General features: G+C 41.4%; 1 protein-coding gene across 4 annotated transcripts in view; it reads right to left on the minus strand.

The window, feature by feature from the left end:
* KCNK2 (potassium two pore domain channel subfamily K member 2) overlaps positions 1-17,575 on the minus strand; it is a 199,791-nt gene that overhangs the window by 134,531 nt on the left and 47,685 nt on the right. Inside the window, exons 1-2 of one of the 4 annotated variants that reach the window (XM_081299760.1) lie at positions 4,449-4,578; positions 1,129-1,439 (exon numbers count right to left, since the gene is read on the minus strand). In XM_081299760.1, the coding sequence (XP_081155886.1) occupies positions 1,129-1,439; position 4,449 (312 nt within the window). In that variant the 5' untranslated portion in view covers positions 4,450-4,578. Of the gene's footprint in view, positions 1-1,128; positions 1,440-4,326; positions 4,428-4,448; positions 4,579-17,575 lie in introns of those variants that run through there. The other 3 variants (XM_081299758.1, XM_081299759.1, XM_081299761.1) reach the window with 3 other exon arrangements.

Here is a 17,575-nt window from a genome sequence, read left to right on the forward strand (position 1 = left end):
GTAGTGTTAGGGGAAACCACTACTACCAAAATTAGAGGAAAAGTCCTAGAAACAACAAAAAAGGATGAAAATTTAAAAAAAAAAATACATCCCTCAGTCTACTATTCCCACTCATTCAAAAAACAAACCTAAAATAAGGAAGTATGCTCAGATGATGTCTCATAGATCATTTCAGTCCAATTGGAATTAAACCAGGTAAGAAAAGTAGGTTTTACAGGAAAATATGTGTGTGTACAATTAAAATGTCCTTAATAACCAGTCATTTCTCTCCTTTATCGTGCTCTGTTCAAGACTACAATTCTTGGTTTGACCAATAAACTGTTTTATGCAAAAGAAATCTACAACAAAAAATATAGTCATCTCCAAGAAGCCTACTTGAAATTTATAAATCATTTTGGGATTAACTTTTAAAATAAAATTTTTTTCATAATGTAATTGCCCTGCTATTATCAATTAAAACTGAATTAGTTGTAATTCAAAAACTATTTTTCTGTGTGGCAATAAACTGCCTTTCAGTTGGTATTTACAGAAACAATAATTAATCACTTGTCCCTAAACACTTTACGCAGGCAGTTAACAGTTACACCTTGGCTAGATTAAAGAGGTGAGTGACAACTTGTTAATCACAAGGGATGCCCATCTCAAGAGGGTCACACCAAGAATGCATCCTTTCCATCTTAAGCTGGCCACTGCCCAGGTGAAAACTCTTTTGTTTTTCATTTACCATGGCAATGCTTCTCCATGGGCAATGATCCACCTAACCACAAGGACCTCCAGCAGGGTGACCCCATGTCCACAGGTGTGCACTGGCCGTTCAGAGACAAGGAAATGAGAAAGAATTCAGGAAGGAAAAAAAAAAGGAGGCAAGAAATAAACACAGAAGAGCAAGAGGAGCAGAGAGAATGAGAAAGAACAGTGGGAGAAGAAATAAAAAAGGAGGGGAAGATAAGCAGGTGAAAGAAAGGAACGAGAAAGGAAAAGGACAAAGAGATTGGGGGAAAAGTCTATGCTAAGAAGCAGAGGTGGAGTAGAGCTCCTTCATTCCGGCCAGCAGGTGCACACTGGCTCTCTCCCCTACCCTTTACTCCTTTGAGGGGAATGCAATAGCAATTTCTCTGGTGCCATTACCTGGATGAGTTCGTCCAGCTCGGTGGAATTGACACAGGAGTGTTGGGATATGAATGTCTGCTTCTGGATCACAATGGTGGTCCTCTGAGAAATCTCCTGAGGCTGCTCCAATGCTTTGAACACAGTGGCTCCGATGATCAGATAGAGGACAACCACCAGGAAAATCGTGGAGACCGTCTTCCATTTCATAACATTAATGGCCGTGTCACTCTCCACCCGTGAAGCAAGCACTGTGGGTTTCGTGGAGAAGGAGAGCCTCGGTTTGGAGTTCTGAGCGGCAGATTTAGGATCCAGCAAGTCAGGTGCCGCCACTGACAACAACAGAGAAGGAGGGTTAGGCGGAAAGAGATCAAAGGGGAATGGGGCTGTTGAAGGGATCAGCAAGGGCTGGCTGAAGAGCTTGCTCTCCTGGAAGTTCTGGAACCTAACCCAGGAGCACTCTTATTGGATCTCCTGCAGGACCTTATAAATGGGTCCAAGGAAAAGGGGCTGGGTCTTGGTTCCTTGCTGCTATTGGTGATCCAGGTGGAAGGAAGAAAACAGGAGTCAGACCCAGAAACTTAGGAAAATAAGAGGATGCCTGAGGGCTTCCTAATTAATTTCTAATTTTATATCTGCCCACTATTTGAGTCAAGGAAAACATACTAAACTTCTAGGAGTTAATGGTCATGAAGAAACCTAATGGCTTATTCTTGTTCTCAAGAACTTCATAGTGCAAATGATGGATATAAAGAACACCTTATTTTTGTTATAAATTTTATTATAATAAGGAATTGTGTTGTAATTGCATTAAAAATTATTTGCAATCAAAACAGTGTTGCTAAAAAGAAATCAATCTTGATTTTCTCATAAAACAGGTATGAGTAAACCACTCAGTCCAATTTATTTATTTGTTTGTTTGTTTCACCCAATTTCCAAAATGGGCTCAGTGTGAAACATCACTATTTATTTTCTGACATGTTTAAAAAATAAAAGTTATTGCTGACCCTTATGGCACAATGTTAGGTAGAGAGAAGAAAAGACAAGTTCCTTCAATTTCTACCGTGAGTAACTTCAAGATAAGAGGAATTTAAACCTTTGCTCACACCTGAGTCCCTACATGCTCTGTACAAAACTAATTGCTCCATTAGAGCATGTTTACATGCTCTCTTACAAATTCCCGTATACGCTGAGGTGACTCTAAATCCATTTATTATTTATCTCAACTGTTCAAAAATATCATTAATGGATTTCTTTTTAGAAAATACAAGAGCTGCTAGACTTCCACTTGCTAAGGGAAAAATAAGCCATCCATTACAGAACATTTGCTTAGAAAAGCAGCATTGAACAAAAAAGGGTTAACAGAATGGCTAAAATATATGGAACTTAAAAACAAAATACCAACTCAAATAGAATAGTCAATTTAAAGTCTAACGTTGTTATAAGTAATACCGTTGTCATGTATATAATGTAGGTTTTATAAAACACACTTCTAGGTAACTATACAAGAAATCTCATGGAAATGCACACAAATACCCTACAGCCACCTGAGGATAAGATGCTCATAAAGAGTGTCAATTGTAAAACAGCTCCCTACTCTGCTCTCCTACCTAACATTGTGCGTTAAATGTAGGCTACCATAATGTGAGTTCATAAAATACATCTTCAGTTGCCCATCAAAAAGAAGCTTTACAAACAAAGCCATTTGAAGCCCTAGACCTAAGTAGTATTGTAAAATGATGGCAGATGACACAGGCTCCCCAACCAGGAAAGCTCAGAATAGTTTTGACATTGGAGAGATGAAATCAGAGCTGTGATTGAGGACACCCTAGCCCTGGATCCAAGTGGAGATTCCACTTGCATAGAGCTCATCAGAGCAAGACTTCAACCTTTTGCACACAAGTATGTACAGGTTTCTCTCCTGATGCATTCACCTGTTCTGAAAAACCACAAGCTAGGAGACACCTTTATATTTAAAATTAGTACTGGGCATGTGTTTAATGTTTTGATTTAAAACAGACACACACACACACACACACACACACACACACACACACACATTTTCTAATAGAATGCTCATAATAGCTAAATTCACTGTTGTCTGCAGTCTCAGCAGCACCTTCCCCTAGCTGCTTAGTAAGTCTGAGAGAAAAAAAAAAAGTCATAATCTAAAATTTAGCCAATTTTGGAATAAAAATAATAGAAAATTACACAGAAGCTCCACATTATCTCCAAGCTTTCCAAGCCGCTCCTCGCCACATCTCTGTGCTCTTGCCTTTCTGATTTTTCACATCACTGGTTTGCTAGCCTGTAGAATTGGAAAACACCAGGACTGTTTACCTTGAGGCTATCAAATCTCAACCCCAAATCCCACTAAGACATTGTTATTATATGTTTTGAGGAAAAGAGGATAGATTTTAAATATATATATATATATATATTGTGTGTGTGTGTGCCAGTGTGTTTCTGAAGGAGTTTAATCTTTTTAAGCTCCTGTTTTGGTTTTTTAATTTTTTAAATTAGCAGAATGTATATAATGCACACTTGGCAGACAGAATGGACAGAAACTGGTGTGATACCATATATATATACATGGTTGATATAGGCTGATATTTTATATCAGCCTTTTCTCTGGATCTAATATGGGAAATCTCTGGGTTTCCATATACCCCTTTTGAAGAAGAGCTGACCCTTCCACACACTCTCAGTTCCATTACTACCCCCACCCCCAGCACAGCACACTGTCCTGGTCTTCCTGGGCTCCCTTCCTCACGCTGATATGTCTTCGTTCTCGTCGCAAATGACCACCAACCAGCAGGAGAAATGAGCCTTTTTTCAGCACCACTGCGTGTCCCACCATGCAATGGGCAACAAGTGTGACGAGGGTCACCATGCAACCTGCCCGTCCGCTACTCTCAAGGGTTGACCCTCCTCCTCCATCAGAAACTCTCCCAACGTGTTCCAAACCCATACCCAAGGCAGATGCAAAGACCCCAGGCGCCAGCGGGAGTAGGGGGGAGGCGGGGGGCAGAAGTCGCCAGGAGAAGATCCGGGAATGGGTTTGCCTCCAAATCCAGATAATGATCCAACACTTTGGACGGAAAACGAAGATCGGAAACGTCCGCTTGCTGCGAGGGGACATCTGCAGCCCTCTTAGGGCTGGCTGGGCCGGAAAGCGCGAGGCTGGGGGGTGGCGGGGAGCGTACCCGGGGGTCTCACCTCCTGCTCTATAGCCAGGTCTCTCCCGCGAGGCGCTGGGAAGCATGAGGCATGCAGCATTCAGAATGTTTTTTGAAAAAGACGGACTTGAAGCTTTTTTACAAACACGCCATTGTACTCACTTCTTATTCAGAGACGGGCTGCTGCGCGCTCCGAGCTGCATGGGCAGGCATTTTCCCCGGCTTTGTTTTACAAGGTGGGGAGAGCGGGGCTGGACGCGGGAGGGGGTGTGGGGGGAGCGTGAGAAGAAACGAAATCGCGGGAAGGAGGGGACACCGGCTGGCTGGGCAGAGGGCGAGGCTGAGGCCAAGTTGGGTTCGGGCTCAGCCGCCCCCGCGCGTGCCTGCGGCCGGGCCCGGGTCACCCAGAGAGCGCGGGCGACCCGGGTCCCGCGCCGGCCAGCAGCCGCCGCCGCGGCGCGCTCAGCCCAGGGCTCCGCGCTGGCCCGGCCTCCGCGCGGCGCGGCGCGGGGGCGGTCGGTGCAGCCCAAGTGGCCGAGCGCCCCGGCGTCTTTGTGCGCGAGCCTCGCTCAGCCCCTCTTCGCATGTCTTTGTGTCTCCCCGGGCAAAACCCTCCGTGCCCCGCGGTGGGGGTGTGGCACGGTCTTGGCGCCCGTGGCTCGCCGCCCTCCGCAGCTCGCCCTTCCCGGCTGGCTTCTTCGCCCCTCGCCGGCTCCTTTCCCTCCTTTCAGAACTCCCTCCCCCTCGCCTCCACCTCCCTCGCTGTCTCCCCGCCTGAGCTCGCCTCTCCGCAGCCCCTTCTGGCCCAATCCTCGCCCGCGTCGCCCCTGCTGGTGCTCCCTTCCAGAGCCTGGCTCAGCCCGCCTCCCCGCCTGGGGCACAGCTCCTTGGCTCACCTGCTGCCTCTCCCCGTGTCAGCCCGTTCCACTATTAAACGCCCCCCCCCAACACACACACACACACACACACACACACACACACACACACACACACCCATCTCCTCATTCTCTCTGTCTGACATTCATATGCCCCAGAGTTCCATCCAGTCTTCTTCCAGGTCGGGCGCGGCAGGTGGGACCTAAGCTCTGGAGCGCGGATACCCAGACCTTTACAGGTGGGCATTTTCCTCATCTTCGTGCTCCCCCCTCACCTGGCCAGGGTGGTATAGGGATATGCCCTTCTTTAGCGCCCTGGAGTCGGGGAGATTTGAAGTCCTACCCTCTTACAGTCTGCACCTGGAAAAAGGTATTAACTCATCACCAGCAATCCCCACTACACCTCCAAGGGTGATTGAGATGAGCCTGGAGCGCCATTTGGCAGAATGTCCCTGGCCAGAAATGACAGAGACTACAACCGGAGTCAGGGTGAAGACATCTAGGGGTGCAGAGGGGAAAAAAGAACACCCTTTGCCCTGGACACAGGTTGCTAAAGGCTGTCCTTGGGAGCCTGCGAGTGGGAAACCTCTGACCTCAGCTGGAACTCCAAGTCCCCAGTCCCCTTATCCCTTTCAGGTGCCAGTTTGACAGGTACAAACCACGCCCAGACACGAAGAAGGCAGCTCAGGGAACTTGTGGCAACAGGGATGAGAGAACGACGGAATCCCCAGAAGAAGAGAATAAAATAAATTAGATGCTGCCCTTTTAATAGGCGAATCCTCTCACAACACACAGGATGTTGTGGAACTTCAATCCGTTTGTAAACTTTCTCTTCCCACTTTCGCTGCAGGAATCCCCTGCTGACCTCCATCCTCCCACCTCACTGCTATGTATGAGTTCATCTTCCATAACTGCTGCTCAGCCAGTTTGGATTATTTTCCCAATTAACAAGGAGTACTTCCTAGTGAAAGGTATAGACGTGACTACAAAAAGAAGCTTATGACTTTTTTGCAAGACTGTCCCATCATCAATAATAAAAACATTACGTTATTATTTTAGATTCTAGACTAGATTCAGCACCTTCTTCCCTATTAAAATATATATTATCCATCCTGCTCGAATTGAAGCAAGTTTTCTAAACTTCTGCTCTCCATAGTAACACAAGTCCTTTCTAAAATGTGAATCTTTCCATTCCCAGAAACTTAAAACCCTTCCAAAGTCTCTAGGTCACATATAATGTGCTTCATGATCTAGCTTTTCATTCCAGCCCTTTCTAGATATCATCACCTTGCCTTGCACTTTCCCCCACCACACACATACCTCACACCTTACATGACTAAGGTATTTGCCCAAGAGAAACAGGAAATGTGTTCATTCTCTTCCCCCTTCTCTCCCCCCCCCAACATATACACGCATGATAAAAGATTTATTTTAAAGAATTGCCTCACATGATTATGGATGCTGGCAGGTGACTCTCAAATCTGTAGGGCAGTTCTGGCAGACTGGCAACTCAGGCAAGACTGGATGCTTCTGACTGGAGGCAGAATTTCCACTTTTCTAGAAAGTCTACCTTTTGCTCCTAAGTGAGGCCCACCTGCATTATCTAAACTAATCCTCTTTCCTTAAAATCAACTGGTTGTAAATATTACTACATCTGCAAAATATCTTCACAGCAACACTTAGATCCTCATTAGAGTTTGACTAAATGACTGGGTATTAGAGCCTAGCCAAACTGACATAAAATTAACCATCTCGGGGCTGGAGGTGTGGCTCAAGCGGTAGCGCGCCCGCCTGGCATGCGTGCGGCCCGGGTTAGATCCTCAGCACCACATACAAACAAAGATGTTATGTCCACCGAAAAAACTAAAAAATAAATAAAATTCTCTCTTTCTCTCTCTCTCTCTCTCTCAAAAAAAAAATTAACCATCTCTGGTATTATTATCCTTCAGATTCTCCATGCTATCAAAAGTTGTCTCAGAACCCTGGAAAATAAGGTGTCTTACCAGCTATTTCCCAATTCACACTTTTTTTTTTTTTTTGGTTTTGTTTTGGTACCAGGGATTGAACCCAGAGGCACTGAACCTCTGAGCCACATCCTCAGCCCTTTTTATTTTTTTATCTTTTCATGTTGAGATGGTCTTGCTCAGTGGCTTAGGGCCTCACTAAGTTGCAGAGGCTGGCTTTAAACTTGCCATCTTCCTGCCTCAACTTGTACTTCTATCTTTGCGCTGTCACAGTGTGTTGTGCTTTGTTAAACTAGATTGTAAGCCTATAAACCACGTTTCTCTGTTCATCATGATCTATATAACTAGTGACTGATGCTAAATAAGTGTACAGTAAACATCCAAATGATAGTACGATCACTAGTAAAAAGCTGACATTATCATTCACCTGGTCTTCCTCCAAGGATTTGGAACCAGGATAACACACACACAAACACACACACACACTTTGATCCCTTGTCAATGGTCTACTGTTTACTACAGTGGGAGCTTGATGAACAGTTTAAAGATGGCTGCTTGTTATTTATGTAGGTCTGTATAGTGCTTCCATTTTTCCATACTCACAGCATGTAGGTCTCACCCGCAATCTCAACTGCTGAGTTTTCACTTTCCCTATGACTTCATATGTAAGAGTTGTCTTCCTTCATGCATCACATGCATGTAGGATGCTTGAAGTGGGGATGGGGGTGAATGAGAGGTTTACATGGAAAAGAAGGGAAGGGAAGAACAAGGGAAGGGGAGGGAGACTCCAAACTGTAACAGCAGGAATCACTCCAACAAGCCAGAAAGCAAAGGTGCAGCCTCAAAAATAATTTGAAAAACCAAGAAACCAACCAATCACACTGACTCCAGTCCTGCTTTCCATTGCAACCCCATAAAGTCCCCATCCTTCAGTACTCCTGCTCATTTAAGATCCCTCTTGTGCCAATACATTCTTATGGTGTTTGAATTGAGAGGAAAAAATGAAGTAGACTACTTTGTCTATCACTGAAACTGGAGCAACAGGGAAGTGGGATGGATTATCTTGTTTAAATTTATGCCTGCAATGCATACAAATCCCATCAAAAGTTCAATAGAAAGGGAGGATGGATTCTATTTCTTCCATGTTGCAGGATTACTGAATATCCCTTGACTTCATTTTAATAGATAGGAAAATCTGAAATATATAATAAAGAGCTTTAGCTCCCCAAAGTCTATACTGCCCTTATTCTAGTGCTTTCAGATCCAACTAAGCACTGTGAGATCAAGAAAAACTCATTTTTGTGTTTATTTTGCTTTTTGACCTTGGCCTATTCAAAATGCCATAATGAAAAAAATAAAAGTAAAAAATAAGTATACCACTTTTTTTCATATTCCCAAACATATCTGGGATTTTGGAGTCAAAGATTTCTATGGGTGACCTATCTCCACCACTTCTTAACCATGTGCATTAGAGGAAGTCACTTTATCTTTCTGACCATCTGATTCCTAACCTATTAAATAAGGATAACTCACTGAATTCACAAAGGCTATTGCAAAGATCATAGTGAGGCAATCATGTATTTTTCAGTTTCATATTACTACACTGAAATGTTAGGGAAAATTAACTTATGAAGAGAAAAGTTTTATTTTGGTTTGTAGTTCTGGGGGTTCATCCAAAATCATGTGGCCCCATTCTTCAGGCCTCTAGGAAGGATAACACATCATGGAGGGAGCATGTGACAGAGAGACTGCTTATATCATGAGCCAGGAAGAAAACAAGAACAATGGGATGTGCCAGGATTTCACAGTGTCTTTTCTCTGGGAGGGAGCACATACCTCCAATGATCCAAGGAGTTACCCAAAGACCCTCACCTCTTAAAAGCGCACAGCACTTCCAAATACTGCCACCCTGAGGAACAAATCTTTTATGCACAGGCTTTTGGGAGACAGTCGATATCTGATCTATGGCAGCATTTATGTATTCAATATTATTGATTCCCAAAGGAATTTTATTCTCTCCTTTGCCTGTCATAACCCCATAAATCAGAGAGTTCCTGAACAAGTAAGACCACCAAGAAATTCCAATTCTGTAATGAATTTTGCAATTCATTTAATCTTCTGGGTAACATCATCGCACAGATAAAAGAAAAGGAAGAATAATTCACCTCCATCCAAAAAAATATTTACTGAGTGACTACTGCATACAGGAGAACTATGGTTAAAGTAAGGGCATTGCCTTCAGAAACTGTGTGACCTAGATAGAGTAGGTACTGGACAAGTATAATATTCAAATTCTGATTAAGTGACCTAAAAAGTTACCAGGTACTATGAGAGTACTTGGTATTAGAAATTCAGAGAAAACCTGTCTAAAGAAGCGGCACTGAAGTTGGTCCCTGAAAATGCACATACTGTTGAGCATTACGCATAAGAAGCATAATGTATGCAAAGAGGCTTCTCAACAACAAGCCTGTAAAAAGACTGTAGTAGAAAGCAGCTGGGAGAATCTGGAGAGCTCAGAAAGCAAGGACTGCTGGTGGACAGTGATCAAGCCAGAGATGTAGGGAGAGACCTAGTCTTACAGCTTCTGGGTTTTAATGAATGGGGTATTGATGAATATTCATCACCAAGAAATCTCATCAGACATTTTTTTAAAGAATTCTTCTGCTTGCTATATGGAGAACAGAAAGAAGGGAAACAAAAATATAGGGGAACAAAAAGTGTAAGCATATGAATTTAGACATTATAACTCAGTTCTAGATGAGAGAATCATGGTGATTTGGATGGTGGCATCAAAGACACAGAGTTGGAAGATCAGTAGGACTTTGTGATCCATGGGGCATGGGGAGTGGGCATGATGGAGAGGGGTCATTTTCTTAGAAGCTCTACTTGACTGCAAACTCAGTCAAAGAGGACAATATTGGCAGCACTTTGTCATACATACAATAATTATGTATGACTTGGCCTCTTCTAAGCACCTACCTTCTGCTTTCATGGCTGTTGGATTTCTTGTGAGACTCATCCCTGATTGCAGGTAGAGTATGCAAGCTAGGTTTCAGCCAATACAGTCATGATTCCCCAGCCTCTTGACTGGTTCAAGCATGGGCCTGTGACCCACTCAGCCAAAGGCACTTGTGCCAAGATTTCTCTCTCCACCGCTGGAGACTTCTGTTCTCATCCAATGACTTTGAATGTCTTAGAGGCTTCCATTTGAACAGGAAAGGAGAAGACACTTGAGAATGGAGCCAGCACAGAGCAAACCAAACCAAGATCACCAAGTGCAGGTGACAACATTTAATCAGACATCTATATCATGCCACACCTTGAAATACACACATTTTATTTTTATATAAGCCAGTTTGGGTTGAGATTTCTGACACTTGTAATCAAGAGCCCTAATTCAAATACTGCAATTCAAGGAAGAAGAGGAAATGAAAATAATTTAGTTTTGTGAAGGTCTTTAAATCTGAGTCTCAACGAGTCATTGATTCCTGCCAACTAACATTCATGCTCTTGTGCTGTCCCCACTCCTTGCATTTGGACTATATATACTGACTTAATTCTTTTTAATTTTTTTTATTTGTCCTAATTAGTTATGCATGACAGTAGAATACATTTTGACACATCATACAAAATTGGAGTATAACTTCTCATTCTTCTGGTTGTACATGATATAGAGTTACACAGGTCATGTAATCATATATGCACATAGGTAATAATGTCCAATTCATTCTCCTATCATTCCCACCCTCATATCCCCTACCCTCCCTTCACTCCCCTCTGTCTAATCCAAAGTACCTCTATTCTCCTCCACCCTTATTGTGAATTAACATCTGCATATCAGAGAAAATATTTGGCCTTTGGTTCTTTGGTATTGGCTTATTTCACTTAGCATAACATTCTCTAGTTCCATCCATTTACTGGCCAATTCCATCTTCTTTAAGGCTGAGTAATATTTCATTGTGTATATAAACCACATTTTCTTTATCCATTCATCTGTTGAAGGGCACCTAGATTGGTTCCAGAGTTTAGCTATTAACATTGATGTGGCTGCATCACTGGAGTATGCTGATTTTAAGTCCTTTGAGTATAAACCTAAGAGTGGGATAACTGTGTCAAATGGTGGTTCCATTCCAAGTTTTCTGAGGAATATCCATGTACTGCTTTCCATAGTGGTTCAACCAATTTGCAGTCGATATATACTGGAAATAATCATATTGACTTAATTCTAATAAATAGAATTTGGCACAAAGAATGCTCCTTCCAAGATTAGGATATAAAAAGACTGCGGCTTCCCCTTTGTGTGCTCTCTTTTAGCCCTCTCCTGGCTGGAATATGGTTGCCTTATTGAAAGATAACCCTGTGGAATGCCCTGCATGAATAAGCCTGGGAGGAGATCTCCTGAAGTCTTCCTGAACTTCAAAGCAGATCCTTCCTCAGTCAAGCCTTGAAATGTCTATTGCCCCACGCAATACCTTTGGTAGAATCTCTTGAGAGACACTGAGCCAACGTCACCCAAATAAAGTGCAGATTCATAAGCCTCAAAACTTTAAGATCATAAATGTTTCTTGTTTTCAGCTGCTGAGTTTGGGTGTTACCTTTTATACAGCAATAGATAATTAATGTAGCCTCTAAGAGTCAAATTCTAAGCAATCTTATAAAATGTCAGAGCCAAGCTATGTAAATTAATATAAAACAGCAATTCCTCAAAGATCAAAATTTGTTCATTTTAAAGAATTAATATCTTCTAAATTAGAATGTACCAATCAGAAGGTAAGCTGGAAATTACTGTTAGAAATGGAAAAAGGAATTATGAGGTAGATGCCCATACAAGTATGAATACAGCAGAAGTTCTCAAACTTGAACAGGCATCAAAAATATCTGAATGGCTGGTTAGAACACAAATTGCTGAGTCCACCCCCAGTGTTTCTAAATATTATGTCTAGGGTGGGGCTTGAAAAGTGGTATGAATAATAAATCCCGAGATGGTGCTGGTGCTACTAATCCAGGGACCACACCTTGAGAACCATTAGACAAGAGGTAAGATACAGTCTCACTCTGCTCAATAGCTTACAGCCAATGAAACAGTTTCAACAATGGTGATGTCTGATGGCAACAGAGTTGGCAAATCACGGCAGGCAATGGCACATATCAACATCCACTCTCAACCATGAAGTGAGACGTTCAAAAACCTTTCCATTTCCAATGTCACTTACATGTCATATGTCATTGATGGTATAACAAATATATTTATTCACTAATTCAACTGGAGTTTAATTAAACTTTACAATGTATCAGATATTTTTACAACATTTGGGACTTAGAGCAGTGAAAATCACCAACTCCTATCACAATGGAGCTAATATACTTAGGAAAGAATGACACTAGTGAAACTATGTTCATATCTATTCAGCAAAACATCATTGAATTACCGAGAGAGTTTCAGATTCAAGTGCTTCACCGTGAAGGAAGGATCAGATGTCATTTTACCAGAATTGCAAAATTCATCAAAACTGGCTGGTTCATTTATAAAAAGAAATGTAGCCCTAAGATATACAATACTCAGAATTATCTTATATAGTAACTTTGTGTACTTATTTACTTTGAAACAAAAATACACAAACATACGTAGGTAAGTTTTTAATTGAAATAATTTTTTTAATAATTGGAGTACTTAGTCCAATATTATCTCATTTTATTATTAAAAATTCATGTAAGTCAAAGCACCTGTGTTCCACATAGAAAGATCAGTGTTTTAATTAATGTATACACAATAGTTACTAACTGGTAAAAAAGCTAATATTAATATTCAGTTTTCCCTGATAGGGAATAAGAGCATTATGAAGGGAAAGAACCCTTATAACAGCATACTCTGTTAGAATAAATTCAGAAAACGTTCTCATTCATCTGATACACAAAGAATTCAGGGACAATATCCTTACACCTGTCAAACATGAGTAGCATAATAAACTATCACCAGGAAATGGACATTAGGCTGGTACATATCCAGATGTCAGTATTTTTCTACCTCTGATATCACAGGTCAACCCTCCACTGACAGTGAATTCATTAGATAATTTTTTAAGTCTGTCTATGTTAAGCAAGCCAATTATATCAAATGTGCTGCATTTTTAAATCAACCATAATTCCAGAGAGAACTAGAGCATTTTCAATATTTCTTGAGGGCTTTCATTACCTAATGAATTTTTGGCACATCCGGTCCTTTAGTTGAAACTTGTATTTGTTGTGAACATTGCCCAGTATAGCATCCTGCCTTCACCTGAGACCGCAGATTCTGACAGTACTGACTGTGGCTTTGTGAAGAACAAATCAATCCAATTTCCCTTCTAAAATGAAGTCACACCGCTTAAAGGCAATAAAGAAGCAAACAGAGAATGTGAGTATTTGGAATCTCCTAAAGTCATTTTTTAATGTGTTCAGTAATCAAAGATGTTGACTTCACCGTACATACAGAATCTACTTTCCCCTTATCCCTTTGTGTGTCTATGATTGAATGAGCACATAAGGCTTGCCTAAGGCTACTTGCTGAATTTATGGAAGAACTGAGATTGAAAAATTCATGTATCACCCCAGGATGTATTTGTTCTATAAGAAAACTCTAAAATAGAGAAGAAAATGGATTTTTATTGAATTCTAAAATATGTGAAGGTGGTCATGGGATTTCCCCCAAACCCTGCAAAGTGACCAATGCAGAACTGCCACCATCACTTTTGCCTCATGGACCATCTCTTCCTGGGGTCTTTTGCCCCTGGCCCCTTTCACTGATCTCCAATCCATTTACCACACTGCAGCGACATGGAACTTAAAAAAAAATTAAGTTGTGTTGAATCCCTAAATAAAATCATGCATGAGGCTGGGGTGGTGGCTCAGTGATAAATAGCTTGCCTCACATGCATGAGATCCTGAGACATGAAACTCTGTAAGAACAAATTCAGAAGACATTCTGGGTTCGATCCTCAGAACCACATAAAAATAAATAAATAAATAAATAAATAAAAGATATTTTAAAAATCATGCACTTCAAGTTTCCCATTTCCTTCAGGAAAGACCTTACAATGTCATTGACAACCCAAGGCCCCGAATATCTTTGCTTGGTCAATAAGAAGAACAGGAATTACTGAGCCAGGCATTCATTTAAACCACTTCATTACTATTGCATTTAATTCTCATTAAGAACTGTTAAAACTAAACACTGCTATTATGTCCAGAGATGCTAAGTGACTTTTTCAAAATAACATAGTTAAATAAGTCAATACACCCCTGCCACCTAGGGCCCATCTCGCCAGGCCGCCCTTTTCTCTCTGTGGTTCAGCAATTGTTTGAATTCCAGTTTCTTCAATGTATCCTACTCCCCTCATTGTTCCCCTAGAGCCTTTGCACATACCAGGTCCTCCAGCTTGGACCATGCCTGTCTCCTTCATTGCCTGCATACAACTTCTACCCATCTTTCAGACCTCAGAAAAAGCACACCTTCTTCAGAAAACCGCACCCTTGCCAGCTCCAGATGAGGTCAATCCTCGTGCCCCAGCACACTCCTGCAGTACCCCCTAGCTTCCCTTCATGACCCCATCAGCTGTAACACCTAAGTACGCACTCAAGATGTTATTCAGTAACTGCCTGTCTTCGTTTCCTGGGACCGTTGCAATGACGTTAACAAAAGCCTGGATGGCTAAAAACAACAGAAATGTAGGTCCAGGTTTGGAGGCCAGAAGTTGGAAATCAAATGAGAGTAGGGACTGGCTTTCTCGATTTCTCTTACAATTATTAGGGCAAATCTTTCCTTGATTCTTCTGGCTTCTGGAGTTTGCTGGCAATCCCTGATGTTCCTGGGTTTGTAGATGCATCACTCTGCTGGCCTGGCTGTCTTGTCATGTCATTTTCCCTCTGAGTGGTCTCTCTGTCCAAATTTCCCCCTATTTAAATGATTCCAGTCCTACTGAATTAGGGTCCATCTTAAGAAAAAAAAAAAAAAAACCTCATCTTAACTTATCTCTGTAAAACCCCACTTCCTAAAAGGGTCACATTCTGAAGTACTAAGATTAGGACTTAAAATGTATTACAGGAGAATACAATTCAACCAATAATTGTCTATAAGACTAGAATGAATTCCAAGAGGAAATGGACCCTATCATCTTATTTGTCAGGCCAGTATCTTACACACAAAAGGTACAAAATCCAGTGTTCATTAAATGAATCAAATTCTATTTTTAAGAAGTATCATTGAAAAAAATGCAGCAGTTAATCAGGCCTCAGGTATGTATATGATGTGGGTACAGGTGTTGAAGAAAATATTCCAGCTAGCTTACTGCCAAGAGAGAATGTAGTTTCCGTGTGTTATACTTTCCGATTTCAAGAAAAATCATATATTCAAACTGTTTTAGAAGAAATTTTCCAATGGGAACAATTATATCAATTTTTGAATTGAATACTGTTAATGGGAAAAAAAATAAATAAATAAATGCATTTTTAAGCTGAGCATGGTCTTGAAGCCACTTGATATAGCCTCTGTGACAAGATAACACCAGACGCCCTGTGAGGTCATATCTGAAATAAAATGCAATGATTGTATTCACTGGGCTGTATAGCACATGTTCAAAATTCTCTCTCTCTCTCTCTCTCTCTCTCTCTCTCTCTCTCTCTCTCTCTTTCCCTTGAGACAGGGTCAAAGTTGCTTAGGGCCTCGGTAAATTGCTGAGGCTGGCCTTGAAATTATCATCTTCCTGTCTCAGCCTCTGGAGTTGCTAATATTACAGGTAAGCACCACTGCAGCCAGCTTCCAACATCTCATTTTAATTGCATTCATGCAGGGATAGCACTGACGAGGTTCTCCCCTGTGGCTCAAAAATTAAGGAGTGTCAAAAAACAAAATAATCAAAATAAATAATATTTTAATATAATATTCTGGAAAGTCAACCCTAATGCCAAAAATTCATGATAAAGATAGGATCTGATCATGCCCTGACCTTAGTTCTAGCTCTACTTGCCTGTTTGACTGATATTTACCCTCCCTACTGGATTACTATGTGAATGTAAGGCAGTTACTGAAAAGGTTTATTCTGGCTCACAGTCCTGGAGGTATCAGTCCATTATTTAGTGACCCTGTGGCTTTGGGTCTGTGGTACCACATCACGGCAGGAGCATGTGGCAGAGCAAAGCTGTTCACCTCATGGCCAGATTACAAAAGAGACACAGGAAGGGGCTGGAGTCCCACAACACCCTTTAAGGACATGATCTCAATGACATAAGACCGGACACTAAGTCCTCCTTCTTAAAGGTTTCACCACCCCAGGGCTGATGACCAAGTCTTTAACACAGGGGCCTTTGAGGGCTATTCCAGATTCAAACTATAGCCATCGCTATCTATGGAATCAACAATCTATTGTATCTGTTTCCCCTTGAAGTTCCAGGTAGTTTAATGCATAATGGATGAAGCAATCCCCCAACACAGCCAAACTTCTGTACCCAAATGTACATTGTACTGCAATTTTCATGAAGTGTAAGTCCCTTCATGACTTCTCTAGATCATCTCTTTCCTCTGAAAATATCAAGAATTTCTTCTCCTATAAGATGGTGTCTCTCACTTCTGATGCAATCATCTTAGCTATATTTTTCTCTCAAACTTCTGCTTAATACCTACTCACTTCTGCCGTACTGCCAGAGACTTCCAACAGGACCCCGTTGCTAGCCCTGTGACAGCCAACTCCAGTTCAACGAACACAGGTGAGTTACCATGGAATGCTCTTGTGTTGATTCAGCAATCAGTTTGAAAAACACATCTGAAGTGTTTCGAGGCTTAATCACACAGAGAGCACTTCTGACCTTTCCTAAGCAGCCTCTCAAAATATAGACATTCTCATCCATCGTTACCACAATCTGTCTCTAGGAGATTTTGTGCATGATCTGGTAATATTCCAGGGCAAGATGTTGATTCAGGGTTGTCACAAGCCTCTATCAGACCTGGAGAATCACAAGAAATGTCAACATCACACCAGAACTAACAGCCAATTATGCAAATATATTTACAGAGTGTCAAAATGGCCATTAAGAAAACCATCACAGAAACTTCACTACTACAAAATCCTGGTAATCATTATTTAAATAAGAATATGAAATGATCAGGAAAATTTAGGGGATCCCATGTTCCTGTGGAATCTGTTCTTCATACAATAGAAGATGAAAGAAACATAATTAGGATTTTTGATTATATTAATGATTGGAGAGATTGATTTATTCAGGACAGTTGTGAAATCTTCCCTGTTATTTACTTTTGATAAGCTTGATCATAACTTATTGTGTGCTGATGCACATACACGGCATCTTTTATATTAGTGTGCTTTTCTGTATATATATGGCTTCCTCTACTAGACTAGGCATCTCATCTGAATTCTTTTTGATTTCTTAGCACACATAGTTGGTATTCAAACATTAGCTG

This window comes from Spermophilus citellus (assembly GCF_964194105.1).
Source record: "Spermophilus citellus genome assembly, chromosome: 6".
Taxonomy (NCBI): Eukaryota; Metazoa; Chordata; class Mammalia; order Rodentia; family Sciuridae; genus Spermophilus; species Spermophilus citellus.